The 15,124-nt window shown below is 47.4% G+C and overlaps 1 protein-coding gene across 1 annotated transcript; it reads left to right on the top strand.

Moving 5' to 3' along the window:
- The first annotated feature begins 3,439 nt into the window (after window positions 1-3,439).
- On the top strand, window positions 3,440-13,170 carry LOC128503044 (suppressor APC domain-containing protein 2-like). Its single transcript, XM_053473054.1, has 6 exons — window positions 3,440-3,969; window positions 6,186-6,307; window positions 10,143-10,277; window positions 11,882-11,980; window positions 12,069-12,143; window positions 12,589-13,170. Exons 1-6 carry the CDS (start codon window positions 3,537-3,539, stop codon window positions 12,691-12,693), a joined length of 969 nt encoding a protein of 322 aa, XP_053329029.1. The 5' UTR covers window positions 3,440-3,536; the 3' UTR covers window positions 12,694-13,170.
- Window positions 13,171-15,124: the final 1,954 nt, after the last annotated feature.

The following is a 15,124-nucleotide window of genomic DNA, read 5'->3' as shown; positions in this document are numbered from 1 at the left end:
AAATTCATATGACTTCCAAAGTGCTTGGAGGAGATGTGGCCGGCAGGATGGGCTCGGGCTCAGGCTGGGAAGAATCATTTGAGAGAAGTCGCATTATTCCTTAAAACGCCCCGTCTGATCGGGCCAGCGGCAGGAATATCTCGTTGGGTTCTTATGGATCTAAACGTTTGAGATCGTAGATCACAGATAAATTTTAACCCCGTGTCCAGTCTATCATCATGCCAAGTAACACTTCCAGACGGTCGAATGCCTGCGACCAAAAACCGATTATAATTGGCCTTACATATATATATAATATATATATATATATATACTGTATAACCAAATATTTATTAAAAAACCCAGATTCTACATATGTAGAAGGAGAGCACACGGGATGCTGTATGTAATCCAAGATAGGGGTGCACGGATTAGTGAGGCGGTCCTCGAAAGCAGCATCACAACAGAAAACGATAAAAAGATCTTCGCACCTAAATTATGCTTTTAGTCACCGCTGATTTAGGACGATTACAAACATTGCGACACACGAGGCAAGCGATACGTGTTATGATATCACGCGGGCATTGAGCTGGTGATTTAAATGACGCAGCACCTATATAAAGGGGATCATGGAAAATGTTCGCTTCTTCTGCAGCCTCACAGCTTAGTGAATACGTTTCGTGGAAAGGCCAGCTTGCATGTGTGTCTGTAGCGTGTGATTATCACGTATAGTGCGTGTGCGGGGTGTATGTATGGGATTATCGTGGGTCAGTGTTACTGGAGTTTTGCTGTAACTTGCAATAGTCTGAATCCACACCCCGTGTAAAATGTCAGGTTATTAACGATGACGTCCAAAAAACTCTAAAGGTGTCGAAATACGGACACCAAAAAGAGCTTGATTACCGGCTTAACGCAAGCTTAAAATAGACGTTTTATCACCAATTCTATTCGCTCATGAGTGGGTTTTCCAGTTTTTTTAACGTAATTCGTGAGGTAAACATTTTAAGATAATAGTGTAAAAAGCGCCATGTTTTTCTAATTATGACATCACAACTCGTCAGATCCTCCTGATGTTTTCTGCTATAATAATAATAATAATAATACGAACCTGAATTTTTATGAAAAAAGGAATTATTGTAAAGTATCTGCTCGGACATACATGTTCTAACCCCGACACAGCTTATAATATAGCGTGTGTCATAATATGCATTTATCTTAGACGTTTTAATGTAAACACCAATTTTCTGTGTACACATAATTATTGATTATTAACAGAATTATTGATTATTAACCCCGACTTTGCTGACCGCTGCTTTATATATATTTCTATATATGCCCCTTGTTGCGTGTGGGGCATGAAAGGACGTTGGCTTTGTTGCATTTTATTTAACGTGTTGTATGAGACACATGGAGCGTCCCGCGTGTGCCATGTCTGCCCCCCCGCACGGTGTTGGTAAATGCGTTATTACCGCTATCATAGCGCTGACCCTTTCACCCGCGGGAGATGTTGTCACCGCGGCTGCTATTAATCCATGCGCTGCTGACGCCGCGGGATCCTCTGTCTGCTATTGTGGGGTAGATTAGCAGCTCTGTGCGCAAATTCTAAATCCAGCTTCCCTCTCCCGTGCCCAGAACACGGCGTCTAAATCCAGCCGTGTGAGTTCACGGCCTCCAGCTGTATGTAGCCAGCGAGGCAGCGGTAACATAACACGGTGTGCACTTCTTATCTGTAGCGGTTACCCCCCCCCGGAATGGGGCAGGTGGGGGGAAAACATAAATGTTACAGCGGTGCGCTAACGTGACTGATGCACGAGTTAGCAGATCGATCCCTCTCTCTCTCTCTCTTTTCACCGTTAGTATCTTGATGCTGACGCTTTGTTTAATTTATCAGAAAGGATATATTTAAATAACTGTATTTCTGTCCAGTCCGAGGGGCCGTCACCGCAGACCAAAAAGTCACAATTGCAGTGGAATCTCGCACGCCTGACTCTGTCAGCGGGGAGGTTCTGTGTACATGGGGGGACCCCGCTCCGGAGAGGGCCATCGTCCTGATTTACAGATATCGCCCGCTATTTGAAGGCTTCTCCTGTGTTATACTTGCAGTTCCACTGCTTTTACGGCGTGGATTACATCCTCTTCCCATAAGCCACTAATGCACAATGCACTTCGCCTTTTCGGGGGGCTCTCAGCTAAAGTTTAATATTTTTTTTCTTATTTCACCCCAATGTTTTATTTTATAGGTTCCGGGCTGACATCGAACCCTCTGTGTGTGGATGCCGTGCGTGCTGCTAGATAGTTTGTAACCATGAGTGCCAGGGTTCCCTTCGTACATTATACATCAGCCATATTTACTGCTTATTAATATTATTAATTATTATTATATTAATGGAACACATTGCCCCGAATCATGGAAATTACCATTTGACAATATATATATATATATATATATATATATATATATATATATATATATATATATATTCTACCTTATTAGACAGAATATATATATATATACCGTATATACGGTTCCAGTGCTACTGAACAAATAGCATTAGCATAGACATTAGCAGAAGTCATTTAATCATAGACACTAATATATACTGTATAAATGTATATATACTTTTTTGGGGGGGGTTAATACCCTGGTTTACCTGTTATATCTGTGAGTGTTTTTTCCGTATTTAAAATAATATAAATAATTCTGTGCTTCCGTAAACATTTTTTTATATTTTGTTACAGAGTAAATTTGCCTGATTACTAATCGTTGAAAGGCACTCCAGGTAAATTAATAAAATATGTAATTCATATATTATTTTTATTTATTTAACTATTATATTGTTACGCAGATTAGGATTTAGAGAACGCCTTAAATGCTAACCGTGCATATTTTTTGCATAATAGAAACGGCATATGGTAAGAAGGAGAGCGACAGGTGAAAGGGGGACGGGGGGCAAAAATTTGGCAGAAGGAAGTATCTGGACGGACAAAGGGTGAGAAACAAAGGGGCCGTGGGTGGGGGAGGGGGGCATTGAGAGATCACTTCTTGCCCCGTATGAACCAGAGGGTCCCCGTGTGTAATGAGACATCACATGTGTGTAAAAACCTCCGAGAGGATCAGAAGCGACCGGCAGGAGGGATAGATAGAGACTTAGCAAGAATCACAAAGAGATTAAACACACGGGGAGGGAGGAGAGACGGTCCGCTGGCCGGGGACACGGGACGGAGAAAGGAACAAGGAGACAGTGACAGAGCTAGAAGAGAGGGGCCGAGACGGGGTGACGGAGAGAGGATTACATGTAAAGGAGTGCAGCCGTGTTAATCAGACTGCTGGATTATTGCCTGAGCGAGGAGAGTATAGTGTCAGGAGGATCAGAGTCTGCTGGACACCGGGTATACCGTCAGCGTGGAGAGAGATTAGCTGCCCGTATCCCACAGTATGGCAAATACCAGCAGATAATAGCTGACTTTGTATAGTTACCCCGGTGTACACCTGCAGCCCAGAAATAGACAGTCTCCAGGTATACTGACGGCAGCGAGGGTACCCAGAGGAGACGGCAATGAGCACCTTGCTTGTGTCCTCCCCGTCTTCCCCCACTGTTGTTCCCAGACCTTCCTCTCTCCCCACTCTCGCCCCCAGCTCCTCTCCTCTCGCCCCCAGCTCCTCTCCTCTCCCCCCCAGCTCCTCTCCTCTCGCCCCCAGCTCCTCTCCTCTCGCCCCCAGCTCCTCTCCTCTCCCCTGCCCTTCCCGGGGGTTTCTCCGCAGCCTTCGTGTCCTGTACCATATCTTGGAGGAGGAAGGGGGTGGTCGAGTCCACGTAGAGGACATCGAGGGGCTGTGGGGTGGCCCCAGTATCCTCTCTGGGGTCCCACAGGCGCTCAGAGATGCGACGGCTTCCAGTGGGGGTTACCTGAGCTTCCCCCGGCTGGTGAAAGGGCTCACACAGGCATTGAGGGCCACAGAACCCCAGGAGGGCCGGACGCGTCAGAGGGGTGAGTGTGGCGTATTTTAACAATGCTATATTGTCTCTGAAAATTAAACTCCCCACCTCATCTTATCTTTTCCCAAAACTTTTTTGTTCTCGTTTGTAACTTTTCTCTTACTATAAATTGATCTCTTTTTTCTCTCTTCTTCCACCTAAGAACCCCCCTTACTGCGGCATCTCTACCTGCCCCCCATAGTAACTTCTACATACTATGCTGTCTAGTCCTTCTCACGCTCTCTTTCCCCTCTCCTCTCTCTCTCCTCTCTCTCTCCTCTCTCTCTCCTCTCTCTCTCCTCTCTCTCTTCTCTCTCTCTTCTCTCTCTCTCTCCTCTCCCTCCTCTCTCTCCTCTCCTGTAAAATCTCCTTTCTTCCCCATCCCTTCTAATTCTTTGCATCCTCCCGCTGCCCGTTTTCTCGTCTCTTCTGGATATAACCCCTGCTTCTGTATCATAACGCTCTCTAATCTGCGCCATCTGTCTGGGTGTAATCAGTACTCTGAGACGCGGACCGGAGGAGAGAGGATTATTCCTTTTCCGCAACAAAAATAAAAAAAACTTCCTAACCGGCCTATAATTTCCTCTAATAATTCCTTATAAATAACTATTAGACAGAGGATTATCCTGAACTAATCGCCAACGAGACTTTAGCGAGAGCCATCAATTAACGTTACTCACTTTCATTTACCAAGGAATAAAATGCACGACTGTCAGCTCTGTGGGGCAGAAACCGCCTTCCCCAATGTATTCATACCTATTGTACCCCGATCTAAATGTCTGTAGACCCCCGTACTTGGTATATGATCGCACTTAGTGCCGTTCCCCTTTTATTATACCAGAAAACTCTAAGAATATCTGTTACTGCTCACTAATAAAATATAATTTAAATACTCACTGATTTAACAATGCATTGTACAGGGCCTGGCTTGGCCCTTTATATTGCAGAGCGAAGATGGTGAATAGCAGCTATTGCACCTATCCTCCTGCAAACTCCCGCTTTAGTGAATACGCCCCAGAGACAGGCGAGCCGTGTTGGGCTGGATGAGCTCTCGCCGCTTGGTTTCGGAGAGTTTTTGGTCTGATAACTCGCGTTTCCGCGTAAAGCTTGTGTCAGCCGATCGCTCCCTTTAATGTCGGTGAAGGTTTTTTATAGGAGCTGCCGGCCGTTACGCCGCGCCTGTCAGCGCATGTTATGTTCATTTAGCAAATGCTCTTTTCCCCAGATGTGTTTTTGCAGTGATGTCAGACCGTCCGTTCATCATGCGCGGTCTGGTTCATTAAGATGACACCTCTGCGCTCTCAGAGGCCCGTCTTCCAGCTGGAATATTCCTCTACCAGCTGACCCCCCCCATATGCCTCTCCCGGTCTATTCCTCCCCATGGGACCCATCTCATTGTATTCCAGGGGCCAAAGACCACTAAAGCTAGATCAGCCATGAATCCTGATGACGTCTTATTGCAATCTTACACCTTGTATATAATGTATAGTGTATAATGTATCGTGTATATAATGTATAGTGTATAGTGTATAATGTAGAGTGTATAGTGTATAATGTATCGTGTATATATTGTATAATGTATCGTGTATAATGTATCGTGTATATAGTGTATAATGTATCGTGTATATAGTGTATAATGTATCGTGTATATAGTGTATAGTGTATAGTGTATAGTGTATAATGTATAGTCTATAATGTATAGTCTATAGTGTATAATGTATCGTGTATATAATGTATCATGTATATAGTGTATAATGTATCGTGTATATAGTGTATAATGTATCGTGTATATAGTGTATAATGTATCGTGTATATAGTGTATAGTGTATAGTGTATAATGTATCGTGTATATAGTGTATAGTGTATAGTGTATAATGTATCGTGTGTATAATGTATAATGTATCATGTATATAGTGTATAATGTATAGTCCTATAGTGAATCTGGGCGCTGTATACGTCCCGTGTCAGGCCTTTAAATGGAGGATGTAAGGATGAGAAGCTCTGGATCCAAAGCCCGACGTGAACTTTTAATTTCAGCGGAACAGATGCAGATTTATGAGACGGGAGCAGATGGCGCGAGCAGAACTTTAATTACACCGAGTGATATCAAGCTTCTTACGATAAAGAAACGATTTTAAAGCGCGTGGGAGACATTCGTCCGTCTACATACGTCTCTCCGTCTACCTGCCAGGGGAGCGCGTCTAACGACTCTCTCATTCTCTCTCCCAGGGGGAAAAGGCGTCACTCGCTCCCAGAGCATCAACCACGACGTCGGCTCAACCCCACGACATTCCCGTCAGGAGCAGTGCAGCCGCCGACACACGCTGACCGGCGCCATCGATTACAACACGGTACTGAAAATGCCATTCGGATCGTTTATCCCATTCCCTCCAGCCCGCTAGCTGCTAACGCTTCAGTTTGTTCCTTTTCTCCCCTAGCTTCTCTCATTGGTGTCATTTCTTTCTTTATTTGTCTTTTTCTCTCTCTTTATTTTTCTATTTTTCTTCTTTTTCACTTTTTTTAAATATGTCCCCCTCCACCACTTTATCATCGTTCCTTCCAAGGTAGCAGAGAGATGACCGACAGACCGGGGGGCTGGGAGAGTGGAGAGGGAGAGTGTCACAGGGAGCGATGAAGGGGAGAGGGAGGGGTGTGATAGAGAGAAGTGAGGGAGTGCCAGCAGTGTGCGCATACCTTCCCTACTCACACGGGATCGCAGTTTAGGAGGCAGGCAAGTCTGTGCGGCTGTCCTCACCCCGAGACACTCAGAGAGAGAAAACACCGAGACCGGGGGGAGATCAGAGAAGGCGAGAGACAGAGAATGGAAGGAAAGTAGAGAGCTGGGAAATTAGGAAGTTAGAGGAAAGGCCGGAGGGAGTGGGGTATATGGGCAGGAGGGAGAGGAATTAGGAGACAAAAGGTAGCGTGGGACAGGTAACCCGGTACAGGGACAATCTGCCCCATATACCCTGGGGTACGCACCGCACATATCAGATACACCGGGGGCTTTTACAGCATTTGCAAGATATAACACGGTAAGCACACAGCTATTTATATATATGCATGTGTGTAATAAGACAAATTATTTAAGAGACACATACATACAGCACATGTAATAGCACACGCACACGCACACGCTCTCCATGGCCGTACAAGCTGCTTACACCATCCTCATCCTGCCGGTGCCGAGCAGCAGACAGGCCCTGACCTTCTACCTGTGGGTGAGTCCCTATTAATAGGACCGTGACACGGTGCCAGAAACACGCGGGCCGCCGTCTCTCTGCTGCCGCACTCTTTCACCTCTCTACTGCTCTTTATTTTTATTCGTACTCATTCTCTATCTTCATTCTCTCACTTTCTTTATTTCTCTCTTTTCATTCCTTTGCCTCTCATTAGTTCTATCTGACCCGGTACCTTTCTATTCCTCTGTAAATGTTCCGGTTCCCTGATCTGCTTCATTCTCTCTGTTCTGATTTTTGTATATTGTTTGTTATTATCGTTAAAGTGTTTCCCCGACCCCCTTGTGAACGGACGCCTCGCGCTCTTACATTTGGCAGGAGATAAGAACGTAATGGCCTAATCTGCTTATTCTGCTCCCGGCATTTAAACCCCACGTCTGATGCTGGGTTTCTCTTCGCTTTACACGGAACTCTCTTTATCGTACGGAGGGAAGATTTAGCGTTCAGCTGCATGCAGAGCCGGTGCCCGGTCTGGGGCCAGCTCTACTAAATGGGGCATTACTGTCTCAGGGTCTGTTCCGTTAGCTGCTTTTCCTGTGCATCCGATAGCCATGTGACATATGGGCACCCGATACACGCGCTTTGCCTCATATGTCACACGTGTGACTTGTTTCATAGCTGAATTCATAAATATAAATATCTGCCAGCCGTGTCTGGGACTGGTTAGGACATCCCGGCCGTGCATTCAACATGGAGACTTCTACAAAGACGGATCAACTGAATATAGACTCTAGAGAGGGTCCGCCGCTATAGAGGGTCCGCCGCAGCGCTTAACTTTGTGGGATCCGGGTTATTCAGCAAAATGCGGAATCTTGCGATTTTAGATACAGTTTTTTAAAGAAATTTCCATCAGAATCTGAAGTCACTAAACGCCTCGGATAATCCCTGTAAGCGTTATTTTCACAATCATCGGTTTTGTTTGTTTTTTTCCCATTTTGGTGCCTCTTTTTTTGTGGAAATGTTCTTATTCGCAGCCTGAAAACGGACAGCAAAAGGAACTAAAGGCATGGAAGATGGACGTTATGAAGGAGCTCTCCGGACTTCACAGGAGTTCCATCGAGATACGGAATTCACAATTTCAGCCAACTCCTTAAAGAAAAGCGATTTGCTAGAAAATTAGCTAAAGGAACCCGATACGCGTACAACAAAAGCCGCGTTTACAATGGAAAGTTATTTGGAGTCGGCGCGGATTATTTGCCCAATTGAGATCATTTGGAAGAGATTTCCATGATTTTTTACCCTCTTCTTGATCAGTAAAAAGTTCTGATTTTTGGAAAAGTTTACGGCTGGAAGATTTGTGTTTTTTTAACTTAGTTAACCCCTTGTGGCTTCAGATCTGTTTTGGCGGCCAGTGCTGACTGATGTAGGCTCTGCTGGGTTGGGAAGTAGGTTTCAAGGTCGGCGTTTCACCGTCCTCAGTAAAAATCCTGTAAAGCCTGCCCCGGGCCGTCGCTTTCTCCTGCCGAGGATTTGGTTTCACGCGGTCACATGCCGAAGCAGAGCCCGGCGAGCTTCTCTTAAAGGGATGACATCTGATCGGCCGAGGCTGCGGACCTTTAAACTTTCCACGGAGATGAATGACACTTTGGCCGAGGATTTATAAAGCGCATAGCAGTTCCGCGGCGAAGGCTTCTGAATGCGTCTCGTTACCCGGATTCTCGAATTTCTGGCAAATCCAGACGTTTACTGATGTGATAAAAACAACGCTCTAATCCCCGCTCAGAAACGCCTTCTTCACAAGTCTTTTTTAAGGGCTTTTGATAGAAACCAGACAGAGAAGAACGGATATTAATATTTTACGGTCAGGGGGTATATATGGTGCACCTGCGCCGAGCGCTTTGGGCCGCCGTGCGTTATTTGTTCGTGTCGCTCGTGTCGTTCTCAGCTTACCTTAGTTTGCTGGATCGAACGTCCAAGCCCTTAGTGTGCTAAATAATAATATATCTCCGGGCCTCGACCCCCCAGGAACGCCATTTAAACAATGGACGTCTATACGGATATCATTTAACAATTTGCCACCCAGCCATTAACCCCTTACTTTTAGTGTATGTGTTCACGTGATTTGTTACGACCGTCAGTTCCAGGTCGCCAGAAGTACTGACGCTCTAATCGCCGTCTGCCGTAGAGATCAAATGTCCTATTCCTATATTCTGAAAGTGAAAATGTTGGAAACGATCCTCGGACCCCATTACATGACGGGACAAGGAAGCTTAGTCCTCGTTATCCCGCGAAATGAGTTGCACTTGCAGCCGAGTTGCCGCGCAGGTGCCACATTTCTCACCCGGCTCTCATATTCCAGCAGCAGGCAGTGGTCTGGCTTCCTTTGCTCGCGTTAGTCAGTGATTTCGCTCTCCGTTGCATATTTTTCTTGCGACGTCTTCTTGCACCTCCTTGTGATTCAGCCATTTAGGTGTCACCCCTCGCAGCGCAGCATCAACAACGCGCTTCCCGCCTGTCAGTTCTGTGTCAGATCAGCCCAGCAAGCGAGAATAACACGTCGGGGATTTCTTAGAAGTCTCTAAATTATAATTTACTTACTTAAAAGCTTTTTAAACATTTTTTTCTTTTCTATGTGGCTGGTTGACGTTCTAGATTGAGGATGGACATCGCGTATAGGATGATACAGGATGCAGGGCACATTTTGCAGCAGTAGTAAAGCGTCATTGTACTTTCTACACCCTCTTCAAAGTCCTGTTTCTTTATTGCAATAAGACAGTGACATTTTATGAGCATGATGTAAGCCAACATTTTATTTCCCAAATGGGATTTCTCGTTACCCAAAGCTGCGATTATTAGACAGGATAAACATTAAAATGAAACTATATAAACTATATATCGTGAGTAATCACACATGCGCATGCTCACTTACCTCTCCGGCTGCCTCGTTTTGCTGTTTGTTTTTATTTTAGTAAATTTTTTTTCATTTTTGCATTTTTTTTCCGTACAGCTGCGTCAAATGAAAGAGTTGGAGCAGCAGCGAGACGCCCTGCTAGACGGAGTCCAACTCGTGGAGCGGGCGCGGAGCTGGTACCTGCAAAGACTTCACGAGGCAGAGCAGCAGAGGGAGCTGCAGTGCGCTGCGGTAACACACACTTACCTTTACCCCCGCTCCCCGCACCGGCACGGCCCCCGCTGCGCTGCGCGACGGCACAACGGCAGTGTTCATCTCCACACGCCGAGTATAAATTCCACGCGTTGCTGTCCGCAGACTCAAAGTGCTGACCAGCAGGGTGTAGCGTCCATAAGGAGGGAAACCTATTAATCTGGAACGCTGTAAAGCCCCGCGGGGGGGTTAATAGAATGTTGGGGTACTTCGCATCTCCTGATTCCCTACGTTTATGTTTTATTGAAGTCACGGATAGAGGTATAGATCTCGGCCCCCTCCATTATCGTCCCACTCAACATAGAGCTCCTTTTGTCTGTATTTTCTGTCCTCGGCGGGTGAAGTTTGGATCTGACGATGTATAAGCGGTTGCCGCGGTTTTGTTGGAAAATGGCACATTTTGATCACATAGATGAAGCAGGATACGTGTTCTTAACCAAATAAAAACGTGACTCCATCCGTGTGATCTCCGCGTGCCGAGAGCAGCCGGCCGGGCCGATTATACCCGTTACTGGTTTATTTAATAAGCGATGCGTTGGGGCGGCACGGGCCGTACCCCCAGTACTAATAACACCGGCTGCGGCTTCTGGCGGCTCAAAGAGAAACTTTTGTCCGAAAGATCAAACAACCATCATGTGATCAGAAGAAAGGCATATTTACGGCCGCCGTGCCATCCGGTGATTGGAGAGCGGAATAAACCGGCAAAATAATCTTATGATTAAGCCAGAAAATAATAGGAAGCAGCATCCAGACTGTATATTAAATCCAAAATGTCCGTAGGTCTCTCAGGGGGTTAATGTCCCTTTTAAGTCACTGTATTGATTGTACCGTAAGCTGCGCGCCACGAGGTTCCTGCAGTCAACAAAATAGATTGTTTATACCAAAAAATCATAAGAGTCGTCTGGTAGCCCCCGGTGTGATGTGTCCTCTCCTCACCCGTCTCCTGGTAGCCCTCGGAGTGATGTGTCCTCTCCTCACCCATCTCCTGGTAGCCCCCGGGGTGATGTGTCCTCTCCTCACCCGTCTCCTGGTAGCCCCTGGGGTGATGTGTCCTCTCCTCACCCGTCTCCTGGTAGCCCCCGGTGTGATGTGTCCTCTCCTCACCCGTCTCCTGGTAGCCCCCGGGGTGATGTGTCCTCTCCTCACCCGTCTCCTGGTAGCCCCCGGTGTGATGTGTCCTCTCCTCACCCGTCTCCTGGTAGCCCCCGGTGTGATGTGTCCTCTCCTCACCCGTCTCCTGGTAGCCCTCGGAGTGATGTGTCCTCTCCTCACCCGTCTCCTGGTAGCCCCCGGAGTGATGTGTCCTCTCCTCACCCGTCTCCTGGTAGCCCCCGGTGTGATGTGTCCTCTCCTCACCCGTCTCCTGGTAGCCCTCGGAGTGATGTGTCCTCTCCTCACCCGTCTCCTGGTAGTCGTCAGTATCATGTATTTTACCCCGGTCTATCCTCTGGTAGCCCCCGGTGTGATATATTCTCTCTCGGCTAGCCCCCTGGGGTTATCTCTCTCTTCACCCCACCGTCTCTGGCAAACTCTATAGACAAACCACTCCATATTCATCTATAAATCTCCACGCTCTTCTCTAGGATCGGATTCTTTCGCCTCCTCTTCTTGGATCTTCTCTTTTAATACAAGTTCAAGAAGTTAACAGATTCCTCAATGACCTGATGTCCCCCGCAGAAAAGGTAAAGCATTCGCCGCGCGCCGGTCTCGGGGGAGTTAATGGTGTTTTTAGGGATTTCTCTGAAGGTTTTGCTAATGTTTCTCTTGCAGAGACGGCCGTCATACAACACAAAGCACGCGGACGCCGTCAGCGCACTCAAACACCACAACCAGCTGCTTACACGGGTAAGAACACCGCGCAGCGCTGCGGGAGGGACGTCAATCGCCGAACCTGGCAGCAGAGTCCTTCCGGTTACACCACAGCGGTCTGCTTCTGCCTGGAGCCCAAGTGCTTGAATAATTCGCTCGCTCTGCCGGCAGACCGGCCCCATCCGGCCCTCAACTAGTCACCTGTTTCTCCTGCAGTAATGACTCAAACCTTAATCAGCCGTTGGTCTCATCTTCGATTCAGGAGCCGTATGTCTATCCCGCGCATGTTTAATACCCTCGCTGTATTAACGTCCCCAGCCAGATCCTCTTCTTTTCATGTCAGAGGATCCGGGATTTTCAGGGCGATGCTGAACCTGCGGGGTGGAGCGGGCAGGCAGTGGGGTGACCCGAGTTTCCCCGCAGTGACCCGGAGAGGGTACGGCTCGGGGTATTAATGCTAACGCCGTGATTTCTCTTCCAGGAGCTCTCGCTGCAGAATGAACAGATCTGGAAGCTTCAGAGGGAGAACGAGGCTTTATACAGAGAGCTGGAGGAGCGTCACATACACAGAGGGACTTTCATATGAGACACGGGGAGCTCTGCACTTATGGCCCTTTTTATATACGGACTCCATGCAAGCGATAAGCGCAGCTGCCACGTGAGGCACAAACATCCCAGAATAACCTTTTTTTGCAGTGCTAATGTGAATAAACCACGTTTACATAAATAAGAACTCTGCAGAGCATCGCTCCATCTGATCAAAAGTCTGCAGAGCATTTTCCTCGGCCCGGCATCGTCTTGGGGAATCCCTGGAACATCTTCTGTCTGATCGGGGGCCTACAGAGCTTCCCCAGCCCCCCAAAAAAACATCTATTCTCCTGATCGGAGATCTGCAGAGCATCGCACTTCAGCCATTTACTCGTGAGTTGCTCCTGCAGAGCATGGCCGCTGGGGCCGCAGAGTCACGCAGAGCATTTATCCCCCCCTTACCTTTTCCTGACGGAGCCAAACCCCCAAAGTATTTGTTTATGGATTTTCCTATTAAAGACTGGAGATTATAGGACTTTATTCCGGGTCGCGTTTATTAACCCTCCGGCAGCTGAATTATTATTAAAGCGTTTGGCTGAATGTCTCCTGCGTCCGGCGGCACGGGGGGGGGGGGGCGAGATGCATACGGGGGGATTCTAACCGCTGGCAAAGGGACCACACAATAAATGTAAAGGGACCGCGCAACTATCATCTGCATGAAAGCGTCCTTTAAATGAAATATTCTGCATATACATTATATATATATATATATATAGGGAACCCCTGCAGCCTGTACAGCAAACGCCTGTCTCCACGATTATCAATTATATTATATACCGTATATATTATTATTATTATTATTATTATTAAACGCGTATCTTACAGCGCTGCATTCTAAGTACGGCTCACGGAAGCAGAGACCACAAAGCTGCCGGTAAATACGGAGCAGCGGGACCGGCATCTCGGGAGCGAGCACAACGAACTTCTATCTCACAAACTGAATTCATTTTCCAGAGCTTCACTGCAGATCCCGACGTTCCAAAAGCCAAACCTTGATTTTGGGGCGTGTTCTGTGTCTTTTTGTACTTTGGGAGATATTTATGAGACCGGGCGAGGCTGTAATAAGGAGAAAAATGTCTTTAATTTATAAACCCATTTCTGCTGTTTCTATACACATTATCGGGGATTTTAGGGCTGTAGACCCCTGCGATCCCCTCATACCCAGCAAACATTCCGACCTACTGGAAAAGGGGCATCAGGGGGAGGAATGAAAGGTGCGAGGATGTGGGGCTCGAGGAGGGACTGTCTCATCTGTACAAGGACACTTGGAAGGTATGGTTAAGCAGCTTTAAAACGTTTTACCTTTTAAAACCTCTTAGCTGCCCCTTTACAGAAGACGAGCCGCAGACGGCAGCGGATTCCGCTCGTTCCTCCGATCTGACGGTGCGGAAGGAATTTTAAATCACTCTGACCCAGCCTGACCGTCGCTACAGGATCCCCACACCCATCAGGCAGGAGAGGATTACGCGGCGATTGAGGAGACAAACTGACACATTGGGGGCTCGGCTGGTGAGCTGACAATCTAAAGGCGATGGGGTGTAGAGAAAGATCGTGCCGAAGAGGAATGAGGGAAGATGCATCGGTGGGAGATGAGCTGAATATCGAGCGGGAGACAGCTGGGGGTCCGGTGACAACAAACAGCCGCTTTATTATTCTGCACATTAACCTTTTATAGCTATTATTACTATTATTAATATATATATGATGCATGATAGCGTGATAGGGCAGCCCCCCCCCCCCCCCGGCTTCACCCCGACTTCACCCCGACACGGGCACAAGAGGCTTCTCTTCCTTAAGGATTTGCCCGGCAGAATCGCAGACCGAGGGCACGTATTCCAGAGTCTCGTCTAGATTATCCGGACCCAGGCGGCGGTGGCGGCTCCGATCAGTGGAGACCTAACGAAGAGTTAAAAGACGTCATTCCATGGATGGCCTTAGCAATCAGGGGTTAAAAATCTGCACCCCGATAACAGTATTTCCTATTATTTAACCGGTCAGGGAACGTACGAGAAGCCGACGTGTCTCGGGGTTTAACACGGAACCCCCTGGCTGGGAATCCGCTTGCGCCGATGGTTAAACCGGTAAACGGGGGTCTTAGAGCTCTGAGCGAATAAACTGAATGGGAAAATCCAGCGAATCAAACGCTTAGCGAGATTATCGATAACCGGCCAGCCTCGGTGGTCGCAGCGGCCGCCAATTCATTCAAACTACCGGCAGCGCGCGCCAATTACCTGTCAATCTGCGTAAAGCTTTCAGAGATACGTGGCGTAAAAGTTTACCAACCCCACTGGGCTTCGGGTTGCGAGAAGAGCTTAAAACGTATAACAGTAAGAAGAGACCCGACCTACTGCACTTGGCATTAGACAGGGCCAGCTCGGCCCTTACTCCGCGAGAAACTCACAGGGCTCAGTGTGGAGTCAACAAACTGA

This window comes from Spea bombifrons, chromosome 8 (genome assembly GCF_027358695.1).
Source record: "Spea bombifrons isolate aSpeBom1 chromosome 8, aSpeBom1.2.pri, whole genome shotgun sequence".
Classification (NCBI taxonomy): domain Eukaryota; kingdom Metazoa; phylum Chordata; class Amphibia; order Anura; family Pelobatidae; genus Spea; species Spea bombifrons.
Note: the sequence above shows the minus strand (reverse complement) of the source record. Positions and strands in the feature narration are given on the sequence as shown.

Bases quoted from the DNA above. Each gene is read 5' to 3' on its own strand.
- LOC128503044 (XM_053473054.1), top strand. From the start codon at position 3,537: ATGAGCACCTTGCTTGTGTCCTCCCCGTCTTCCCCCACTGTTGTTCCC. The intron at 3,970-6,185 runs GTGAGTGTGGCG...TCTCTCTCCCAG, and splicing joins GGGCCGGACGCGTCAGAGGG to GGGGAAAAGGCGTCACTCGC. The intron at 6,308-10,142 runs GTACTGAAAATG...TTTTCCGTACAG, and splicing joins GCGCCATCGATTACAACACG to CTGCGTCAAATGAAAGAGTT.